We start from the raw sequence: 21,480 nt of genomic DNA on the forward strand, positions 1-21,480 counted from the left end.
AATCACCAGTTGCATTACCATTCACCAAAAATCCTGCATTCTTGTCTCAAACATGATACAGAGACCTCACACACGACACATCTAACATTAGCAACGAGAAACGTCACAACCTAAATGATGTATCTTATTTGTTCAGAAGCATGCTGATCTCCCATTGGCTATTATATATATTATATATATATATATTATACACTAGAAATTAGTATATTAAATAGACCAAGAAACAAATAGGGGCATTTTATACCACGAATATATCCACGAATTATACAAAGCTACTTAATACGAATGAAATAATTCAAATGGTTTCCGACAGGTTAGGTTAAAGGTGCTACATTCGAAACTACCATATATCACCAAGTTTCAAGAGCCTCTATCATATCTTGGACAAAGACGAAAACAGGCAAATACAAAGCATCTTCCTTAAAATCCTATCAACAAACAGAAACCACTTCCCGTCTTCCATATCCCATACCATGCAAACACGAAGGCGACGCATTGTCGCATCATATACTATTTTCCCACAAACATCTTTGCTAACCAAAAATAAATCGTATCTAATATAAATAAGGTGGTTTTTTGTTAAAGCATTTGTGTAACCTTGTATTGAGAATGGCTAGACCAATAGTTGAATGACCCAGAATGATAACACTATCAGATTTAGACAATTATTCATAAAGGGTATATCTTCAGGTAAATTGTGTTAATGTTACATTTAGATTAGGTGTGTTGCCGAAAACGACCTTAGTGTTTTTTAATACAGAGTAAAACTGAACAACATTTGAAATGAGGAACACATAATTTATGATGATTTCTAAAGGCATAAAATTTGCACATAAATATACAAAATTGCATCATAAACCAATGGATATGCAATCTTAAGAGTAATTTATTAATTTTGTCAAGGATCATTTAAATTGGTGCAACTATTCCCGATATAATTAACTTCTTTGTTAAGGAAAAGGATATGACCAACAAGGATAAGCCCATATAAACAAACAATTGATTAAAAATACACAGATCCAGACTTCACGGTGAATTTAAATAAAATTAATTAGTTATACGTTCATTGTTGTTTTAAGACATTCATACAATCAGGAATAAAGCATTATTAACTAGGTCTCTTTTTGTACTTCGCATCCAAACAGATATATATTATACTGTACATTGTAATATTAAATGGTGTGGTACAATAAATGATTAAATAAATAAATAAAAATAACTATAAATTACATATTAGACAGCTTAGTTGCTTCCATTTCATATTCTATTTAAGATTTATGCTTAATTTATGCACTATTAATTACTAGTTATGAACTAAATGAAATGAAGTTAAACTAAAACATAAGAAAACCACAATCATGTCATAAAAGAAATCAATAATAATAAATATAAATCAATATCGGCAAAGATATGATGATTCATAAAAAATAATAAAAAACTACAAGTCATCACAATCAAAATATGATACTATTGATACACACACACACACGTCTATGCTATATTACAAGCGACTCACCTATTACCTGGATATTGCGTCATTTGTACAAACTCAACACATAGTACAGCATTTCTTATCAACATTTAGCACAGAAATTATAAGACTTTTACTTTATTAAAACTATGATTATTATTGTCTTAATGTGTGTAGAAGGTTATTAATTACCTTCATTGACTATTAATAAATTGTTTATTTTATTAGCGGACTATTTTGATATCTAAATAAATAAATAAAATAAATAAAAAAATCTTTATAAATCAAATGAAACTGCAGAGTAAATCTAATCATACTAAGTATTATATTATTTTCTGTTGTTTATCGTAAATTGTAAACATAACTTGGTTGCATTGGCATTATTGAACTATTTATGAGCATATTCAAAAGCAATGTGTTTATAAAATACTATTTTATAAATACAGTGCAACCTCGATATAACAAATCTGAAGGGAACAAATAAATATTCGTTATATCAAGTAATTCGTTGAACTGAGGTTCGTTATGTTGAGGTTAGGTTGGTCTAAAATTCGTTATAAAGAGGTCTTTTACGTTTCTGATCCATTTCAACTTGAATTTTTAACAATAGTGACGAGCAGCAGTGTTTACATTACTTTCCAATTTAAATTAAACAAAAAATGATCGTTTTACGAGCAAAAGCACATCGAAACTTGTCGCGACATGAATCACATACTATGAGATTAAGAATCATTACATTGGTTGGAACTTTATATAAAGGTTTTGGGTTGACGAAATTCGTTAATTAGAGGTATTTATACTTTTCTTGATAGTTAAAAATTCGTTATAAAGAGGTTGTTCGCAAAAAATGTTCGTAATGTAAAGGGATATTTTGTATTGAATCTTATGGACAATTCAAGGGGATTACGAAAAATTTGTTAAATCGAGGAAATCGTTATATTGAGGTACGTTATATTAAGGTTGCACTGTATTAAACAGGAATATTTTTTCAATTCCAACTGTGTTATTATTAAATAATATTCATCTCACAATTTTATCTCATTTCGTTACTTAAAATAAAAAAATGTTTAGAGGAGATTAAAAAAGATTCAAAATTGTATAACAGCGAAGGTAGTTCTATATTAGTGAAGGTACATTATGTAGATTCTATCAACAATGTAATCTAATTGTGTTCTTCTCTGACCTAGATAACAAATCAATTCATAGAATAGCAATAAAAGGGCCTAGGATGAAACATTTTTACAAAATACATTGATTGAAATGTATCGCTATTCTACCAAATCTATACTAATATTATAAAGCTGATGGGTTTGTTTGTTTGTTTGAACGCGCTAATCTCGGGAGCTACTGGTCCGAATTAAAAAATTCTTTCAGTGTTAGATAGCTCATTTATCTAGGAAGGCTATAGGCTAAAGACCATCATGCTACGTCCAACAGGAGTGGAGCCACGGGGGTGAAACCACGCGGAGCAGCTAGTATGTAATATTTATGACTTAAGTTGAAATGAAAACATATTTTCCTTGTTTCTTTCTTATTTCTTGGTTTTCTTTACTTTGTCCATAGCGATTGAACATTTTGTAAGATTATTCATTACAAATGAGAATATCGGAATACTCATATGATTATAGATAAGGAAATTATTTTCTGTATTAAAATGCATCATGAAAGTAGTATAACTGCACCAGTTCTTTAAGACAATTAAAAACATATTATGTATATTTCTTTTAACGATCGCAGGCAGATTTATAAGCAAGCATGCTGCGCAACAACAATAACCATAATTAAATTGTTCTTATAACATGCATTCAATTGATGACATTGATAAAAAAGTCTTAGATTAAAATAAATAACATTCTTTATATAATTGTATGTTATTATAATTATAGACAAATAATTTCTGACATAGATAAGAAAATTAAAACATTCTTTCAATTAATATCACCTCTGCTACAAAAATAACTGATAAAATGCAAACACTACATATTATGGCAATGAATTGAATATTAATTAGATTAACCATACATTTGACATTTAGTTAAACAAATGCACTTGTGTAAACATAATAAAAAAAAAAACGTCAGGTGGGTACATAAACAAAAACACATTGTTTACAAACAATGCTAATAAATAATGCGTAATCGCGACCTCTGGCTTATCTAAAGTGTACTGACCTTTTTGGCAGCAACATCGCGGCCGCTCCCTTGCGTTGGAACACCCCGTCCACGAGCACGCCATTCTTGCTGTTACACGTCAAGTAGAACTCGGGGTGGTCGTAAAACAGTTCCAAGTGACGGCGAGATATAAAACTCGAATGTCCCATGTTCACATCGACCTGCCCCCGGCTCGAGTTCCGGCCGATAACCACTTTCTTCTGGCGTATGAGGTACTCGAAGTCGCGACCATCGAGACGCGCGATCGCTATCGGAGCCGGCTCCTGCGCCCACTGCACCTTCGACGGCGAAGGCGGCGCCGACTTGAGCGAGAGGAGCGCCCATGCATCACTCTCGGAGCTCCGCGATATCTGAGTCTGAGCCATGTCAGGCGTGCGTCCTATATCACCAACGTCCACACGCGGGGCGCGAACCCTCGCCGCGATAGCACATCACAGAATTCACAGACCCGAAACTGCCGTACCGCGACCCGGATATCCGGAACCTGCCGAATCCGTGTTCTGTCTACTATTTGAGGTTACTGAAGGGACGCACATGCGCAAAGTTTCCAGTTGTGCGGTAAACAAGAATTATATAAATCACACCACCACGTGATAAAACTGTATACATATATCTAGTCCGGAAGCATGGATCGATATTACACTGTAGTCTGTATCGCGGAATAGTCCTACACCGAAATATTATCGATTCGTTTATTGCACAACTAAATTTTTGCAATATGACCGAAATTAGACACTAAAGTAAACACGAGGCAAGAACAAAAATAACCAAAAACGTCAATTCGCCATACGCAGTTTACAAGTTTAGAGCGCCATCTATTCCCAATAAACAAGCGATTTTTTGGCGTTCCGTTGCACGTAAACTTGTATGTTTACATTCGTAAATATGAAATGTTTTAAATATATTTAAATTAATTTCCAGTCCAAATAGTCTCATTTTATTTAATATTAGAACAAAATAAATATGATAAGGTTTTGTTTAACAATTGGCCCTGGTACTGGATCCGCTCGGGCAGACCCATGATAAAAAAATAAAAAATGTAATCTGTATCATTCGCTTTAGCTAAGGCTTTAGCGAGAATTCTTTTAACATTAGGAATCTTAAAATCATTATATAACGGATTTTGAGCTTAATCATCACTAATTATTAATTATCGTTCGTGTATTTTTTTTCTTTAACTTTTAATCGACATATAGCTGTACTTGCTTTTAATTTTACAAGTTCACGTTTATTATTTCTATAGAATATATTAATAATATTTATATTTATTTAACGCTGTGCTATTCGAATGTGAATCGGAATATTAAATATATTCCGATTTTAAAAAATTAATTCCCTTGCTTCCGTTGTATCAATTCAATAGGAAAAATTAAAATTCGAATTGTCAACTGTCATTAACCGATTGTCACCAGTACATCCGTCAACGAAATTTATTAGGTACATTGAAGATGTCCGGTTTGTTTATTTAATCATTTATTTACATATTTGGATTAAGATTATCAAGCCTATTGTGCTATACAGAGATAGCGAGCGTGTATTTAAACAATAACATAAACAACAGTGAAAATTTCATCTTACGGTAACCCCTGGATTAAGCAGGTAATATATTAATAATTTATCGATATAAATCCATAAATTACATTCGCTTTATAAACACAAGTTCTCAACTCCTCTCATCAGATGCATTTTTTCCCTAAAGCCATTCTTTAATTTTTATCATATAATTAATATACAAGTAAATAAATAAGTTTATACGGCTTACTAGCTGACTCCAGTCCTCTTAGGTTTTAACATATTCTTTACCAAAAAAATAAAATCTGTTTGAGTAAGTAATAAACCACTCTTCTATTGGTGAAAGAATCTGTACTGAATATTATAAAACTGCAAAATTATTATTTATTATTTTGTTATAACTAACTGTATTATTTAAAGAATTACTGGTCACAATTTAAAATATTTAATTAAAAAAAAATTGTTGTTTGTAAAGTAGGTTTACGATCGAGATGTTTACGTGAACTCAAACTCAAACTCAAACATTCGAGCTCAACTCAAACTCAAGCGCTCGAGATGAGACGGGAGATCGGTCCGTCTCTCTCTCGTTATACCTGCGATCGCGCTCGTGAGGTTTTGGTGTGACACAAGTTTCTGAACATGTCACCCGACTAAAACGATTTTAAAAACGTTATCACGTTAAAAAATTTTAAAATAATTAATACTTTCTGTGTTGGATTATCAGGCCATTTATCATAAAAGCAGAGCAGTAATGAACAATACAGGTGAAGCTGCAAAGCAAAATTAGTTTTTAGTATTGTTTTAGTAACCGTTGAGATTACTTCACATCCTTGATATTAATTAGTAACTGTAGATTTATGGCATGTCCTTATATATATAAAAAAAATATGGACCCGCTTCACAATATTCATGATTCGTACACAACAATTATTCATAGGGTTTTTTTATTTATTCAATGAGACTTCTTCTAGAAGCACTTTTGAATTGTCATAACATTTAATACCTTTGATTCTGAAAGTAGTATCTATGGAGAAGAAACGAAAGAAATTCCATAGTTGCTCTTTTAAAATCATTACAATATTGAGTAGTGTGAGCAATTTTAACTGTAACTAGTCATTAAAATATTTAGAATAATCGAATTTAGATGAAGAAATATACAAAGGAACAACCGATAAAGTTTGGGATCTATAAGACGTGTGGAACTCGGGGACTGCTGCGGTAAAGCTATTGCATAGCATGCCTTTAAGCCACACCTCCGTGTCCGTCGGAGTGGGGAGCGTGAGGTTTTTTCGTTACGGAATTTCTCGATTCGGTCCCCGCGCTCAAGGCCCGCGATAGAAGCTATGCAATAGCTTAAAATTTGTAATAAAAAAAATTAAGCTTCAATATTATTTCATTTAGTACTTATTTGGTTAAAATATACCTACAGTGTTACAGTTAGTTATAGTTTAGGTATTCTGTTGCTGCTTTAACAACAAATACTTAAAAAAAAAATGGCCAAGTGCGAGTCGAACTCGCGCACAGAGGCTCAGAACAAACCAATTTTTTATTAGGTATGTTGTTAATTTAAAATTTATATTTTTAGCAATTTTCCTTTATCTGTACTATAAGACCTTGACCAAGGCTTTTTACCAAATTGCAAGACTGTCCGCACTGAAAGTACTTCATAGGTTTTGATTCCCTTGCAAATTGCAAGTAGTTGCAAGTTTCAGTATATGCGGCTTTAATTGCTATTTCTTCTGATTGCATTGATATAGAAGTTTGGTTTTATTACAGCTTAAAGGTCTGAGTTTTTCATATGAATATCAATTTAATACATGTAAGCGTTCATGAGTAAAAGGGTTGTAAGTTTAATATTTAAAAATTTTTTTTTTTTTTTATATAATCTAATAGAAAATTTATGTTTTTCGCAAGTATTTCTATATCTTTGGTATAAGACGCTATTTTGTACCAAATTTCAAGACTGTGTTCATGGGAAGTACCCACGGGTTTTGACTACCTTGCTCCTAAAAATAGTTTTTAGGGAACCTTCGGTTCACGAGTCCGACTCGCTTTTGCCCGGTTTTTATTCCCTTTGTGATTCGGAACAATAAAAATAAAAAATAAAAATAAAATTCGAGTTACATGTTTGTTTAAGAGACTGTGCATCTTAAAATTATTGTTTTGTTATGGTCTTATATTCGATAGCGAATCTATCCAAGAATACTAAGAAAAAAACCGGCCAAGTGCGAGTTGGACTCACGCACGAAGGGTTCCGTACTATGGGGACCCCGCTAAATAAATTTTTTTTTAATTTTTAGAATTTCTTGTTATAAGGGCAACGGAAATACATCATTTGTGAAAATTTCAGCTTTAGAACTATCACGGTTTATGAGATACAGCCTGGAGATAGACATACAGACAGACAACGAAGTCTCAGTAATAACCCTAACAAATAATATCCCTAAAAAATACACGCAGTACCGAAAAGGTAAACCTTTTCGGTACTGCGTGTATTTTTTTATGTTATGTATAAAATACACGCAGTACCGAAAAGGTAAACCTTTTCGGTACTGCGTGTATTTTTTTATATTCGATATTCTCGAGAACCAGGTGACATTTAGCTAGTTAGGATACAAAAAAAAATATTTTTCAGAACCGCCATAACGTCTTCTACGTGCCGTTACCGTATATAATATGTCCGTTGATTACGCCACACCCCTTTTAGTTAGTAGATATTTACTTCATATTTTTATCTATGCCTGTCATAATATATTGATTTTATACTATCCAACCTTTCATTCTAACCAAGTTTACATTGTGAATCAAAAATCGAAATTCTCAGTTTATTTTATGGTACTGTACTTAGTATGGTTGTGACTAAAACCAAGTTCATTGAATTGAAATAATTATACAATTAAAATCAATATCCTAACAATACAAAGGCCTATTGTTTTTCGACTTGATGAATAAATGATCATATTATAACACAACAAACACAAACACCATCACACACATTGCCAACTTACAAAACTTATCCTGTTGTCCATTTTATTTGATAACAGGATATTGCAATTTGCAACTATATTCAACATAACCTAGTACTTTACTACTACTTTAAGTTTTTACTTTAATCTGAACCCAATGCCATTTGAAAATAACCCATTCATGTTTCAGAAGCAATGTCAGAACAAGTGCTAGACGAAGAAACGTGGCCGATCGAAGCACAGGCCGCCATCAACGACATCAAAGAGCACGTGAAAGCCGCCGCCATCTCCTCCGCGCTCAAGAACACCAACCAACGCATCTTCATCAACATGACCACTTTAGAAGACCTAAATTACTGTATCGAAATGTCCGCAGCCGGGTTCAGGGTGGTCGGTCGAATGTACGACGACACCAGCTTATCAACAATAGAAAATATGAATTACGAAACACCGTACGCTCTGCTGAACAGCATTAGCCAAAAGTACAGGGAATCATTTGGTGGTGAACTCATGAACAAGCTCCTAGACTTAGCAAAGAAAGAAGGAAAGGCGGAAGGTTGAACGGCCTACAGCTCAACCTATATTATAAGGACTCAATTGGATTTCTCGTCGATTATTTCATATGTTTAGGTGTTGATGTACGTGAGCTTATATGAACAGATTAGAGAATACGTTTAAAAATAAGATTATGTTATCTCGTTTGGATAAAGATTGATGAACAAATTGTATCTGATACAAAATAGAAGAGTCGTTTTTGGTGATTTCCAGAATTTAAAGAAAAAGAGTGCACGCATTGCAATGCTTGGACCCGCCGTTTGGTCCATGTATCAATTAAATTTTATAGGACTCACCACAATCTTCCTTCCCTGAAAACAGTAGATTGTATATGTTAGTTCAAATAAATGTTTAAATAGACTGGCTCTAATAGAATAGTATTGTTGTGGTGACGGATTTCGTACAAATTTTATTTGAAGTTGTAAAATAGTACCTACCCATATATGTATTCTATGTTTATGTAAAATCTTATTCTTATCAAGAAAGTATCCTATGTGTAAATAATAAATATAGAAAAAATCTTCAAAATATTACACTTATTCAATCACTATAATAGTTACTATAATGTAAGATTTTAAGTTATGACTCCTTGTGTTAAAAATAATCTAAAAGTACATTCTAATTCATATTGAATTAGGGAAAAAGGGTAAATAAATACAGTTTTATGAAAATCCAAATATTTTAGACGAGCTTATAAGATACTGTATCAATTATTTGGACATGTATACAATATACAAGAAGGAATATAATCCAAAAAAAAAAATAAGTTTATTTTGGTGCGTTTATTTTAAGACTACTAAACTTGTCAAAGTGACATTACCCGCATATACCCGCTTATATTCTACTTTGTTAAAAAACGAGCAGCAGACTGTGTAAAACTAATAAAACATCTTCAAAAGCTTAAAGTAGTACCAAAAATCTCAAGCTATTGTATCTCAACTATCTTCTTGCTTTAATAATTACGATGAAACTATCGTGCGGTTGTAAATTATATATGTATGTATGTATTGTATCACTTCTAGTGCAATATCTATCCACTAGTCTTAAGAGCAGACTGAGTAGTTACAATAATTATGTACACTTTATATCACGTGTTTTGATAGTAAAGCATATTATTATTCAGTAAGTGTTGTTTTATTTTAATTGCTATCTTATAAGTGGCGTTATGTATGTCCTTGATATTAAATGAGAATACATTATATGTATTCCAATTCATGCTATTATTATAATTTAATTAAAAATTTAAAATAGTTTACGAATTATCTACTTTCCGTTGCGAGCAACAAACAAAGCCGCAGCAGAATGCTAGTAAGAAATAAATATAATTTTATAAGAAATTCCATTGAAGTGAGAAACTCAAACATTTATCTAACTAGACTCCAGAATCGTCAAAATACATAAATGAATTAGCCAGAAGTCAGCAGATATTTTGGTAAATAAAGTAAATATTTTGATAAATAAAAATAAAGTCGCTGTCTGCCGCCTGTGTCCTCACGCCGCTCTCGAAGAATAGTAGCCGGCAGTGATGCGACACGCTGGATGGTGGACGACGCCTACACATATCCAAATCGACAGAATTCGGATTCTTAATTCAGTATCTGAATAATAGCAGCGTGCCTCACACATCTATACCTATTATTAATATAATTGGAGTAGGTATATATTTTAAGCATGGAAAAAATGACTTTAAAATAACTTCAAAAAACGTGATTTCATTTTTCACATTTCACATTTCATTTTTTATATTAATTTTAAACTTGTAACCACTTTACTCATGAACGTCTACATAATATATTAACTCATAATATATTCACATCAGAAACTCAGGTCTATAATAATAGTATAAACTGTAATAAAATCAAAGTTCTATGTCAACGCAATCATAATACATATTATAATATAATTAATAGCAATAAAAGCCGCATATTCTGAAAATCGCAACTTTCCCTTACAAATAGGGAATCAAAACCTACAGGGTACTTCCCATGAACACAGAGTCTTGAAATTTGCTTAAAAGCAAGGTCAAGGAAAAATTGCTAAAAATAAACATTTTAAACTGTGATTTTAAAGTTACAGCATAGTTGATAAATAAAATGTTTGTTCTAACTTCAAAGCTCTCGGTGCGCGAGTCCGACATTCACTTGACCGGTTTTTTATACTGTACACGAGCGTAAGGATTAAAAGGAAAAACTCATTTACGCGGACGAAATCGCGGGATGCAGCCAGTATTATCTTAAAAAATCAGATTCAGACAGTTATAATATAAATTTAAAAAATTAATGTAGTTAAAAAACGATCCTTGATAGGTGTACAGTACAAAGTATGAATTAAATGTTTTTAATTCCGTTTAAAGTGGGTCAAAATCGAGTCTAAAGGCATCAGTTACAAGATTTATTACTTGTTCTGTGGTTACAAGTGAAGCTAATAAAATTATGTTACAAACTTAGGTTAAAAAACTCCCTTGCGCTATCGATTTTGCAGCACAAGACCATTCATAATTTTAATTCCGGTGTGTGCGTCCGTTGTATAGAAATGCATCAAAATCTAGCAGTGTTCTGCATTTAGAGTGAATTTTTCAGAACTTGAATTAAGAATTCTCGTCAGACAAATTTTGTTAGAAAAAAATCTGAATATGTATGTATAGCGGATAAGTATAGCGAGACTGAATATATGCATATAAAAGGTATAAGGCATAACGTGTCTTAAAGTTAAAAGGCACGTTATTTTCTGTAGTTCTCGCTGCTGGCCCTAGAAAATGTCGAACTAAATGTTCTTGTACTTGCAAAACAGACAATTTACGACATCCTGATGCCAAATCATTGTAAATGCACCTAGCATTTATTACAGCAACTTGAAATAAAATATCAACAGCGATTTTTTTGTACCAAGTTAGGCTTTTGCGTAAAGAAGAGTGAAAGGATGCTAGTTGGTCCGAAATATCTATACCTTTTGCTTCATTATAGTCTATTTTAACGTCGGGTTCATCAAATTCGGTTCGTCGGGTCATCAATCAAGTTTTATTGTCTATACTTGATGTGTACACATATGACTCATTGAACTTGGAAAAAAAAATCTTTTATCCCACGCTCATGCTCATATATGAGGCTTAAATATAAATTGAATAAAATAAATAAAAATAGTTAATAACTATTTTTATAAAATATAATTTATTAAGACAATGTGAATGTTTTTACCCTAATAGAAAAAAAAACCGAATGGACGTGGGCTAGTGTTATTTTGTATTGTATGGGGACAGTTAAGTTGTTAATTTTCGTACAACAAATCAAACTATTAACCTCACATAATTTTAACTACAACAACCAATCGATTAAAGCAACGACATATTTAACGACAAGTCCTGAGAGAAAAAAGACGTTATTGGATGCCTCCGCAGTCTCAGCTGATTTACGATTTCTCCCGGGACTCGTTTGTTCAAATACTTTCAACTATCCTGAGATACACACTTTATTATGAAAATTGAAAAATTGGTGCCACATTCGGCGATGAAACACGGATTTGTATGTGGAGTAGGGAAGTGTAATATACAATGAGTATTGGTAGATATACTTGGTGTGTCATGTGACAAACAGGAAATATTCTTGTTTAAAAAAATAAGCTCCTAATACAATGTGGTATGAAAAATATGTCACGAGTTCAGTTTTCTACAATGTTTATACGTATAATTTTAGCAGAATTTTCTCTATATTTTACTATAATTTAGTGACATATCACACTAGCGGATTGCGAGCGGTTTCAAAGCGGAGCGGGTGCGCAACGAATACGTTGCGGGCGCGCAACGAACACGCCGCGGTTGCGCAGCGAATTCGTTGCGGACGCGTCATTTTGTATACTCTCGCACAAAAGCCAGCCCTTCCGCCTTGCCTAACTTCCATTCAATATTTCCATCGTTTCTGTAGCACTCAATTTTTTAACCGTACTGTGGAAATGCACTTACTTAACAGTTAACTAAAGATGTAATAACAACTGGAGTTGTTAAAAAAAGGTGCTATAAAATTGAATTACTAGGACTTTTAGAATGTACCATACATTCCAAAAGTATGTAACGACTGACCAGTATAATCTCTCCCATAGCAACGTATGTTATAAAGAGATTTTGTGAACCTAATTATGAGCAAAGTGATAGTGAGTTGCTGGTTGCTTGATAAAATTTTCTATTCACTGCTATTTATCTAATAATAAGATAGCCCTGTTTTAGTTAAGGAGCTTTAACATTTATTTCACTAATGAACTTTCTTAATGAGCAATTAAGTTATCTGATTGCATTTCGACCAAGATTTAATAGATAAAACAATACCCTAAACATTAACATGTTATGAAACTCGTAAAAAATAATGATCTCATAATTATTATACTATCACAAGTTATAAGTAACAACCAGCACGGATTCCATTTTGTTAATGAGTGTACATGACTGCGACGTAAACGTTGCGCATCTGCCACGCGTCCGCAACGAATTCGCTGCGCAACCGCAACGTATTCGTTGCGCACCCGCTCCGCTTTGAAACCGCTCGCAATCCGCTAGTGTGATATGTCACTAAGTGTCAACTCATGATAGATAGTCAAAATCGAGCTTTATGCATAATTGCGCTCGACTCACCTACTTTGTAGAAAACTTAATAAATTATATACTTAAACTTTCCTCAAGAACCACTCTATCTTTTAAAAAGCTCTTCATCAAAATCTGTTGCGTAGTTTTAAAGATTAAAACATACATAGGGACGGAAGGACAGCGACAGCGACTTTGTATTATACTATGTAGTGAATAGTAAATATATTATGCGTTGCAGTCTGACACTGTTTTTGTATATTATTGTATGCACAGATATACAATTGTATATCTGTGCATTGTACAATAAAGTGTTTTTTATTTTTATTTTATTTTTACTGTTCATATGCATTCTGTCCTTTCTGAATACAGATTTTGAATTAATATTAAGAATTTAGAGGGGTGATTGCCCCTCGGACGGATTCGTCTCAGCGTGACTGGCTAAAATGCACAAAAATAACTGAATAACCTACATGTTTAGAACTTTAAGGTACTTATTAAATGTACTTTTTGGTAAACATTTTCTAATCGTGTAGGTATACAATGAAAGTTACCTATTTGTATGGACCAGTAAATATTTTATAAAAAAACATATTTTTTTTAATACTTTAAAAATTCATGAACTATCGTCATTTCACACGAAACTTTATAGGTAAACTAGCGGTCCGCCCCGGCTTCGCCCGTGGTACATATGAAAAATAGATGTTGGCCGATTCTCAGACTTACCGGATATGCACAGAAAATTTCATGAGAATCGGTCCACCCGTTTCGGAGGAGTATGCAGACTAACATTGTGACACGAGAATTTTATATATAAGATTATATCTACTAAGGTTGGGTTGCACTATGTTACTTTAGCAATAACAAACATGTTAAAATAACGGTTATGGAAAATATGAGTTGCACCAATTTGACAATTTTATAAATGACAACAATAATTTTATCACTAACCGCTCGTATTTCACCGGTTAAAGCTATCGTTAACGTTAAGTAACTGTTAGATGGCAGAAGCACACAGGTGTAAGTTACTGTTATTGTTAAACTAGATTTCCGCCCGCGGCTTCGCCCGCGTTTTCAAAGGAAAACCCGCATAGTTCCCGTTCCCGTGGGATTTCCGGGATAAAACCTATCCTATGTGTTAATCCAAGTTACCCTCTATATGTGTGCTAAATTTCATTGTAATCGGTTCAGTAGTTTTTACGTGAAAGAGTAACAAACATCCATACATCCATACATCCATACATCCAAACAAACTTTCGCCTTTATAATAGTTATTGTTAAATTTGACATTAACCTTGACTATCACCATCTATAACTAAGATATGGTGCAAACCAACGAAAATATTTTCATTGATAAAACATGTAGTTAACCCAGATATACAATAAAAACTGAAGGTCCTTTTGTAGAGGCAAAGCCTAGGGAGAAAAACATTTATTGTACATTTCACAAGGTATTTAATTTTGATAAGCGAATCGTCAGTTATAAGTTTTTTATGCCCTGCCTGATATAATATTTAAAAATTCGTGTGAATTTAGGGCTTCATGGTCCCTTTATATCTGAATACTATACTATATATGTTAAATAGGAGGAGTGTATTATAAATAAAAACCACTAAATCACATAAAACATTTATTAGACTAGACATATCACAGGAATTACAATTAAAAACCTAATTAATCATCCAATTGCGTCAAACTAGCGACGCCTCTATTGATCCAATGTTTCTGTGGTATATCCGACCTTAACGTGATATACATAACAAAGTTACTGGAATGTCCTGTAGTAGCGAGCACCCCCTTACGTTCACTTGTCTTGTATATAGGGCAGAAGTAGGAGGGAGGGGGGTTAAAGTCAACAATTAAGGCTGGTTGGAACCAAATAATGGGGATTGTGTCAAATAATATTTTCGGGTAAGACTCGTCTAGCTGCATTGTCTCGCGATTCCATCTTGCACCTTCTAGGAAGAGACCCTGTGAACATAAAATCACATGTTAGAGCATTCACGTTTTTATATTATTACTAGCAGTCCGCCCCGGCTTCGCCCGTGGTACATGTTTACGTTTTTTCTACATAAGAACCATCCTCGTACTACAAGGAAGATAATAAAAAAAGAATTATCGAAATCGGTTCAGCCGTTCTCGAGTTATGCGCTTACCAACACATTTTGCGATTCATTTTTATATATAAGAAGATTGGTCTGTCATGGATTTTTTTTGGTCCTCTGATCATAAAGAAATGGTGTTTTTAGACTATATTATATACACTATAGACTAATAGTTACACAGATGAGTGCGTTCCATAAAAACACACGCACTTTATATGGCTGAAAATAAGTTTACAAAAAAATCAATTTTATTTCAACGCGAACAAAAAATCCGCATAAAATAAAGTATAATAGAAGCAAACACACACACACACACTACCAAACTTACCCACACAAACATACTGTGTTCCTGATCCTTTTTGTCCATTTGATGCGTTTGCTTGTAATTATTAAAAATAATGGTTATACCGTATGCCTAAGATAATTATTACCATGCAAATGTTTAATAATAAATTTACTAAGATGATCTGCATATTTAAAAAATGTAAGCTTTTTGGTACTCCAGTTTGTCTTGCATTATTTCTTTTTTTTGGCATCGATTTTCAATAAAATCTATAATTATAGTTAGCTGATGACGACACACAACATAGATTATTTTTATTTTTCACCAAATAATGAACCCTAGACCACATTGACAACAACATAACAACCCCTACCCACATCTAGACCATAAAATACCAACTTTACAATAAACCATAAAACACCAACCTTACAATAAACCCCAAATATTGGCTCCTGTTCACACTCCGCCTCCATGCTGGTGATGGTGAACTCGAAGTGCACTTGGTCTATCGGTATTCTGTTGTGTCTCGAGTAGTTCTGCAGCACGCCCGTGAGGAACGACTGCGTGAAGTAGAACCCGGATATCCAGAAGACCACTGGAGGACCTTCGTCTATCCAGTCTTGGAGAAACTTTAGTCTGCGAAAAAGAAGTTTATTAAATGGCAAACTTTCGTCCTTATTATATTGGACATCTTTGTCTGGCCAAAAGCTTGTGAAATACTCCTTCTCTTGAAACATTTAAAAATAAAAATAGATACTAGTGGCATAATACATGTGAAAGTGTCTATATTTGTTTATTATTTGTCTCTCTTTCACGTGGAAACGGAGCGAATTTATTATATAATTTTTGTGACTGGACACTGAGAAAGCTAAGAAGTGACATATGCATATATTAACCGCGGCGTACCATTTCAATCCATTGGAAATCACCTTTGACTACGCGGACAGAAAGCTGGAAATAAGCTTATTACCAAGAGTACAGTCCTGAGTGGCATCCTATTTTGGCGCACGCCACGACAAATTAATCAATGTTTTTAGTATTTATAATGCTATTTTTGAGCGTGTTGAAATAAATGCTTTCTCTGTTACTGTTTTTGTTTAACTACCAACCTTGCCAACAAATCCGCAACATACGATCCCAATGGTTTCATAGACGGATACGACTTGGACATCCAAGCTCCAGGCACGATTCCCTTCACGAAGGCGTTGTTGCACTCCTCCAGCTCCGCGCTCATGATGGCCAGACCCTGGGCTGCTAAGTACACGCCTTGCAGGGTACGAGCTACTACGTTTACTAGACGGTTGTAGCGGATTAGCTCCTGGATTTGAAAGATATCAATAGTACAAGTAGGCATTTATAACTATATAAATTTGGATAATTTAATTTGAGTACAGTATAGAGAAAATTCCATTTTTAAACAATTTAAATTATATTAAAATATAATAATTGCAATGCACTATTCAAAACCATGATATCAGGAATCAGTAAGAGGTGAATGATCGAGTGAAGAAAATGGTCCTTCGAGCCGGATGTATAAGTAACAAGTTATATTATATTGTTATTCGCTATCGAAACACCAATTCGAAATATGTAAAAAGTGGCATAATTTAAAACTAATTACTGCGATCAGTGAAAAAAAAAACATTGCAAAATAGGGACATGTCATGAAAATCTAAAATTAAACGAAATGTGACATTTGCTATACTACACTTGGTCTCCGTGATAAATTATAGTCTAACCTAAAACCTAATAAGAGGAAGTTTTGTTTATTTGCCTTCTTTAATAGATACAAATATAGGCTAATATGATGGTCCTTCGAGACGGATCGTGTTGCACCCTTTGCCAGATTTTGTTTTATGGCAATAAAACAATGAGACAAGCCAAGTTTATAACGTGTACCTATACAACGACTACATGTCGACTGATTTATTTTACATGCAGCATGTCTTATATACTATGCACTACTTGCTTGTTACAATCTTAACTCAAAAGTAAAACGTGTGCTCAATTTACCTACGTAACAATATACAGCTGATAACACTGACAAATATGTATTTAATTTATTTTTTTGACGCGACAACCTCTTATAATTCGATAGAGCCGGCTGCACGCACGAAAAAACATGACTCATGCGGCGTTACCTCGCTCTGAGGCGTTTCATAGACTTGAAGTGCAAGCGAGAGCGCGGAACGAGCGACAAAGAAGCACAATCGGACGTTGTCACGTTCAACTATGGTCAGTAAACCGACTTTACAGACAACCAATTTTTTTCGTTCTTTATAATTTAATTTTAATTTACTTATGTAGTCGCTATAGACCCAACTCACCTGTTTAAGCACTGTATTCATACTGTTATAGTACTGCACGGGGTATCTCGCGGCGACAGCTGGCACGTCGTAGGGCGGCGGCAGACGAGCTCGCATGTCGCGCGTCAGCTCCACCACCCCACCGCCCTCACCACCCTCACTACCACCGCTTGACGTTATGGAGGTCTGGGTGAGGAGGCAGCCGAAGAGTAGCTGAAAATAGACATAGATTAAATCTATGTCTATCATCATATTATTTCGGTAAGGCCATAAATAAAGCCTTTATGGCCCTACCGAATAGGACTTAATATACAGGGTAAGTGTGGTTGAGTCAGGATTAAAGTTACATAGATATAATTAGTTGCTGTCAAAATGTAAAACTGAAGTTTTATGAAAAAACTGTCAAAATTTGTGTTTTGAGCAAAATCCAGGGACATAAAAACAATCATTGCGACATTACTTCTAACAATAACACGATTAAGAAATACTGAAAAAGAGTAGCACAAAGACAACCAACAACAATTTGACTAACCGGTTGGCTTGGTTAATGAATGTGCCGAACATACGTGTCAGAAGTGAAACTTCTTTGGCAAGATTCAAATATACCAAAATTGTCGACTTACTCCGTGATGTGACGGTATTGCCTTGGAAATTTTCCCTCAACGCGCCTAAAGAAGATTCACTTAAAAAAAATCACAAAATAAGTTACCGCAGCCGTCTCCTTATTATCCTTAGTGATATCCGCATTCTCGTGTAACCCAAACACTTCGGGTTTAGCGATCATCGGCAGCGCTCTGATGTGTTCGAGTACACTGTTGTACTCCATGCTTGCTGGCATGCGGTAGTCGCCGCTCGGGGAGAACGAGTAGCTGGAATGAGTCTTATTGTAGTGGGAATAAGGTTGGTTTTCGAGTGGCAGGTTGATGATTTGGTGATAGAATATGGGGATGAATTGCTAGAGTAGATCTTAATGATTTAAAATGTGAGCCCTCACGGGACTCATGTACACGCCAGAAATAGATTTTACGTTTTCATCGAAATATGGAAGAATTTTTCGTTGTGTTACCAAATAAAAAGCACCATTTTAAATATACAGAAGAAATGGCAACAGTTTTGGTTGTATACTGAAGGAAATATGGATTATTATCATTAATAAGTCTGTATTATATTGTTAGAAACGTGATTACAGAAGAGTTTGTCTGTGTCATTTACATTCAATTGAATGTTCTAAAAATGGTCCTTATTTATCCAAAACCCATGGTATCTTCACTTTCCAAACAATTTATAACTTACTCCGGATCAGAAGTGACGTCAGCATTATAAAAAGTTGAGAGCAGTGACATAATGAGTCTTCTGTCCTTGTCGTCTGTGACGCGACCGCCGTAGTTGCACTCGCCCGCCAGATAGTTCAGCGCCTCTAGCGGGGTCTCTGAGTACTCCGTTAGGAACATCTGTGGATGGGTTGCTTTATAGTGGTACTTATCGTTTGGGGATTGATAAGATTGGGAAGTAGGTTGTGTTAAATGTAATAGAAATCATGGATCAAGACATGAAAAATCGCGTATATTTGTAAGTACTTCAGTTTAGGCCGGCTATTCACGTGCTTGCAGCAGGGGCAAAATTGGAATTGCTTCCTTAATTGGCTCCTTAATTGTGATGTATAGGCAAGCAGGGGCAATTTAGAGAACAACTGAAATTGCAACCGCTGACCAACCGAGATTGTTCCAATATTGCCCCTGCGGCAGGTACGAGAATAAGTGAAGTCCCATGTCCCCTAGTGGGGTAAGGGGCAGATGCATTATACATCTGTTTCACTGATCGATTTTCTGTAAGGACAAGTAGGTGATCAGCCTTCTGTGTCCTGCCAGACAGAGACATTTTTTTTCTTCGTCTCCACCGGGAATCGAACTCAGGAGTGACAGGTGACCTTGGTGGTATGCTCACGCGTCAACCACTGTACCAAGGAGGCGGTCAAGGTACGAGACGGTTACGAGGTACGAGACGGTTACGAGGTACGAGACGGTTACGAGGTACGAGAATAGGCTTTAAATAACATTGTGTTCACAAACACAAACGCACCTGCAGCTGCATGATACAAATGCGCAGGTCGCTCTCGTTGAACTCGTACGGTATGTTCCAGCCGAGCGGGCCGAACGCGCGGCGCTCCTGCACGAGCGCGTGGAAGAAGCACAGCGCGAACAGCAGCCGGCGCCACTGCTCCGTGCGCGGGCACGAGATGTAGAACTCCGCGTCGCAGATCGGGTCCGAGATGTACGAGCGGTAGATGTTGTTCTTCAGCCCCTTTGGCGCTTCGTTCGTCATCTTCACGCCTGAAGATTTGAAGTGAAACGTCTTTAGCGGCGTTGGATATAAAATCTTAAACTCGCGTCAGGACACGTGGCCTGATCGAAAAAGCGTAAGACGGGTGGATATCAAACATGCTCAACGTTAATAATCAAGTTTTCACTTCTGCCGGCACTCCCGGAGAAGTGAAAAACCCGTCTTTTTTTATTATTGTTATCATCTGCGATCAGTCAACGGCCTATGAACAGAGCAAATATTTGGTCAGAATAATTTACCTTACTTTATACGCCTTGAAAATAAACGAGATATTTTAAACTTACTTAATCCGCGAAATACGCGCATTGAATGTACGCGCGAAATGTAATCTATGTTATTCCAAATCGTTCGATCTATATAATTTTTCATAAAGGCAATACTTTTTTACACAGATTTTAACAAGGCATTTGATTCATTGGATCATGCAATTTCGCTTAGAAATTTATCTATAGGGGTCCACGGGTCAATATGTCAATGGAATACGTCAATCTCCAAAAAAGATCTCAATTTGTTAAGATTCGCGGGTAAATTTCTAGGGAAAATTCAATTCCAGCGGGAGTTCCCGTACGTAGGTGATTTTAAAATATATAAACTCACACAAAATGTCTACAGATCCTCTCCAACATCTCTTGTTAACTCTATCTTACCATATTTATCAATCACTTCTTCCGTCTAATAAGCTTTCTCTCTCTCATATATCTATACTTATATATTATAAAGTTTATTTGTTTGTTTGAACGCGCTTATCTCAGGAACTACTGGTTCGCTTTGAAAAATTATTTCAGTGTTAGATAGCCCATTTATCGAGGAAGGCTATAAGCTATAATCATCACGCTAAGACCAACAGGAGCGGAGCAATGCGGGTAAAACCGCGGAGCACAGCTAGTAAATAGAACTCTCACCATTCTGCAGCACAGTAACCGGAAAGGCTCGACTGGGATATGACGTCAGCCAACACCGGAACTCCTTGTGTGTGGTCTGCGGCACGATCACTTCCGCGCAGATCCTCTCGAGCTCGCCCATCCACGAGTCCATCACGTGGCAGTTCTGCAGCACCACCCAACCACCGGTTATGATTGCTTGGCTTATCATGTTCGCTGCTATTGGACCCTGAAAAAATAGAAACAACATTATTAACTTTTTGTCCGCATCTCCACTTGCACAGTGAAGGTTAATTACCATAAAACTGAGATATTTTATTACT

The 21,480-nt window shown here is 35.0% G+C and overlaps 3 protein-coding genes across 4 annotated transcripts in view; 1 reads left to right on the top strand and 2 right to left on the bottom strand.

Moving 5' to 3' along the window:
• The window catches only part of FoxK (forkhead box K), a 58,921-nt gene extending 54,438 nt beyond the window's left edge, over positions 1 to 4,483 (bottom strand). Inside the window, exon 1 of the mRNA XM_090104245.1 lies at positions 3,643 to 4,483. Coding sequence (XP_089960371.1) covers positions 3,643 to 4,007 — 365 coding nt within the window. The 5' untranslated portion in view covers positions 4,008 to 4,483. The remainder of the gene's footprint in view (positions 1 to 3,642) is intronic.
• Positions 4,484 to 5,065: 582 nt separating this feature from the next.
• Positions 5,066 to 9,801, top strand: LOC149906246 (GSK3B-interacting protein-like). 2 transcript variants are annotated; one of them, XM_090104896.1, is made up of 2 exons: positions 5,066 to 5,241; positions 8,314 to 9,801. In XM_090104896.1, exon 2 carries the CDS (start codon positions 8,316 to 8,318, stop codon positions 8,679 to 8,681), a length of 366 nt encoding a protein of 121 aa, XP_089961022.1. In that variant the 5' UTR covers positions 5,066 to 5,241; positions 8,314 to 8,315; the 3' UTR covers positions 8,682 to 9,801. The 2 variants fall into 2 exon arrangements, with proteins under 2 accessions (XP_089961022.1, XP_089961021.1); XM_090104895.1 differs by having other exon boundaries at positions 5,067 to 5,241; positions 8,311 to 9,801.
• Positions 9,802 to 14,858: 5,057 nt separating this feature from the next.
• The window catches only part of Dnah3 (dynein heavy chain 3, axonemal), a 47,257-nt gene continuing 40,635 nt past the window's right edge, over positions 14,859 to 21,480 (bottom strand). Inside the window, exons 63-70 of the mRNA XM_090104252.1 lie at positions 21,179 to 21,386; positions 20,016 to 20,266; positions 19,230 to 19,387; positions 18,646 to 18,805; positions 17,958 to 18,149; positions 16,740 to 16,948; positions 16,056 to 16,266; positions 14,859 to 15,213 (exon numbers count right to left, since the gene is read on the bottom strand). Coding sequence (XP_089960378.1) covers positions 14,917 to 15,213; positions 16,056 to 16,266; positions 16,740 to 16,948; positions 17,958 to 18,149; positions 18,646 to 18,805; positions 19,230 to 19,387; positions 20,016 to 20,266; positions 21,179 to 21,386 — 1,686 coding nt within the window. The 3' untranslated portion in view covers positions 14,859 to 14,916. The remainder of the gene's footprint in view (positions 15,214 to 16,055; positions 16,267 to 16,739; positions 16,949 to 17,957; positions 18,150 to 18,645; positions 18,806 to 19,229; positions 19,388 to 20,015; positions 20,267 to 21,178; positions 21,387 to 21,480) is intronic.

This window comes from Colias eurytheme, chromosome 8, assembly GCF_061535395.1.
Source record: "Colias eurytheme isolate Ceu_HAF_F1 chromosome 8, ilColEury1 Martin Lab GWU primary, whole genome shotgun sequence".
NCBI lineage: Eukaryota > Metazoa > Arthropoda > Insecta > Lepidoptera > Pieridae > Colias > Colias eurytheme.

Bases quoted from the DNA above. Each gene is read 5' to 3' on its own strand.
- LOC149906246 (XM_090104896.1), top strand. From the start codon at position 8,316: ATGTCAGAACAAGTGCTAGACGAAGAAACGTGGCCGATCGAAGCACAG.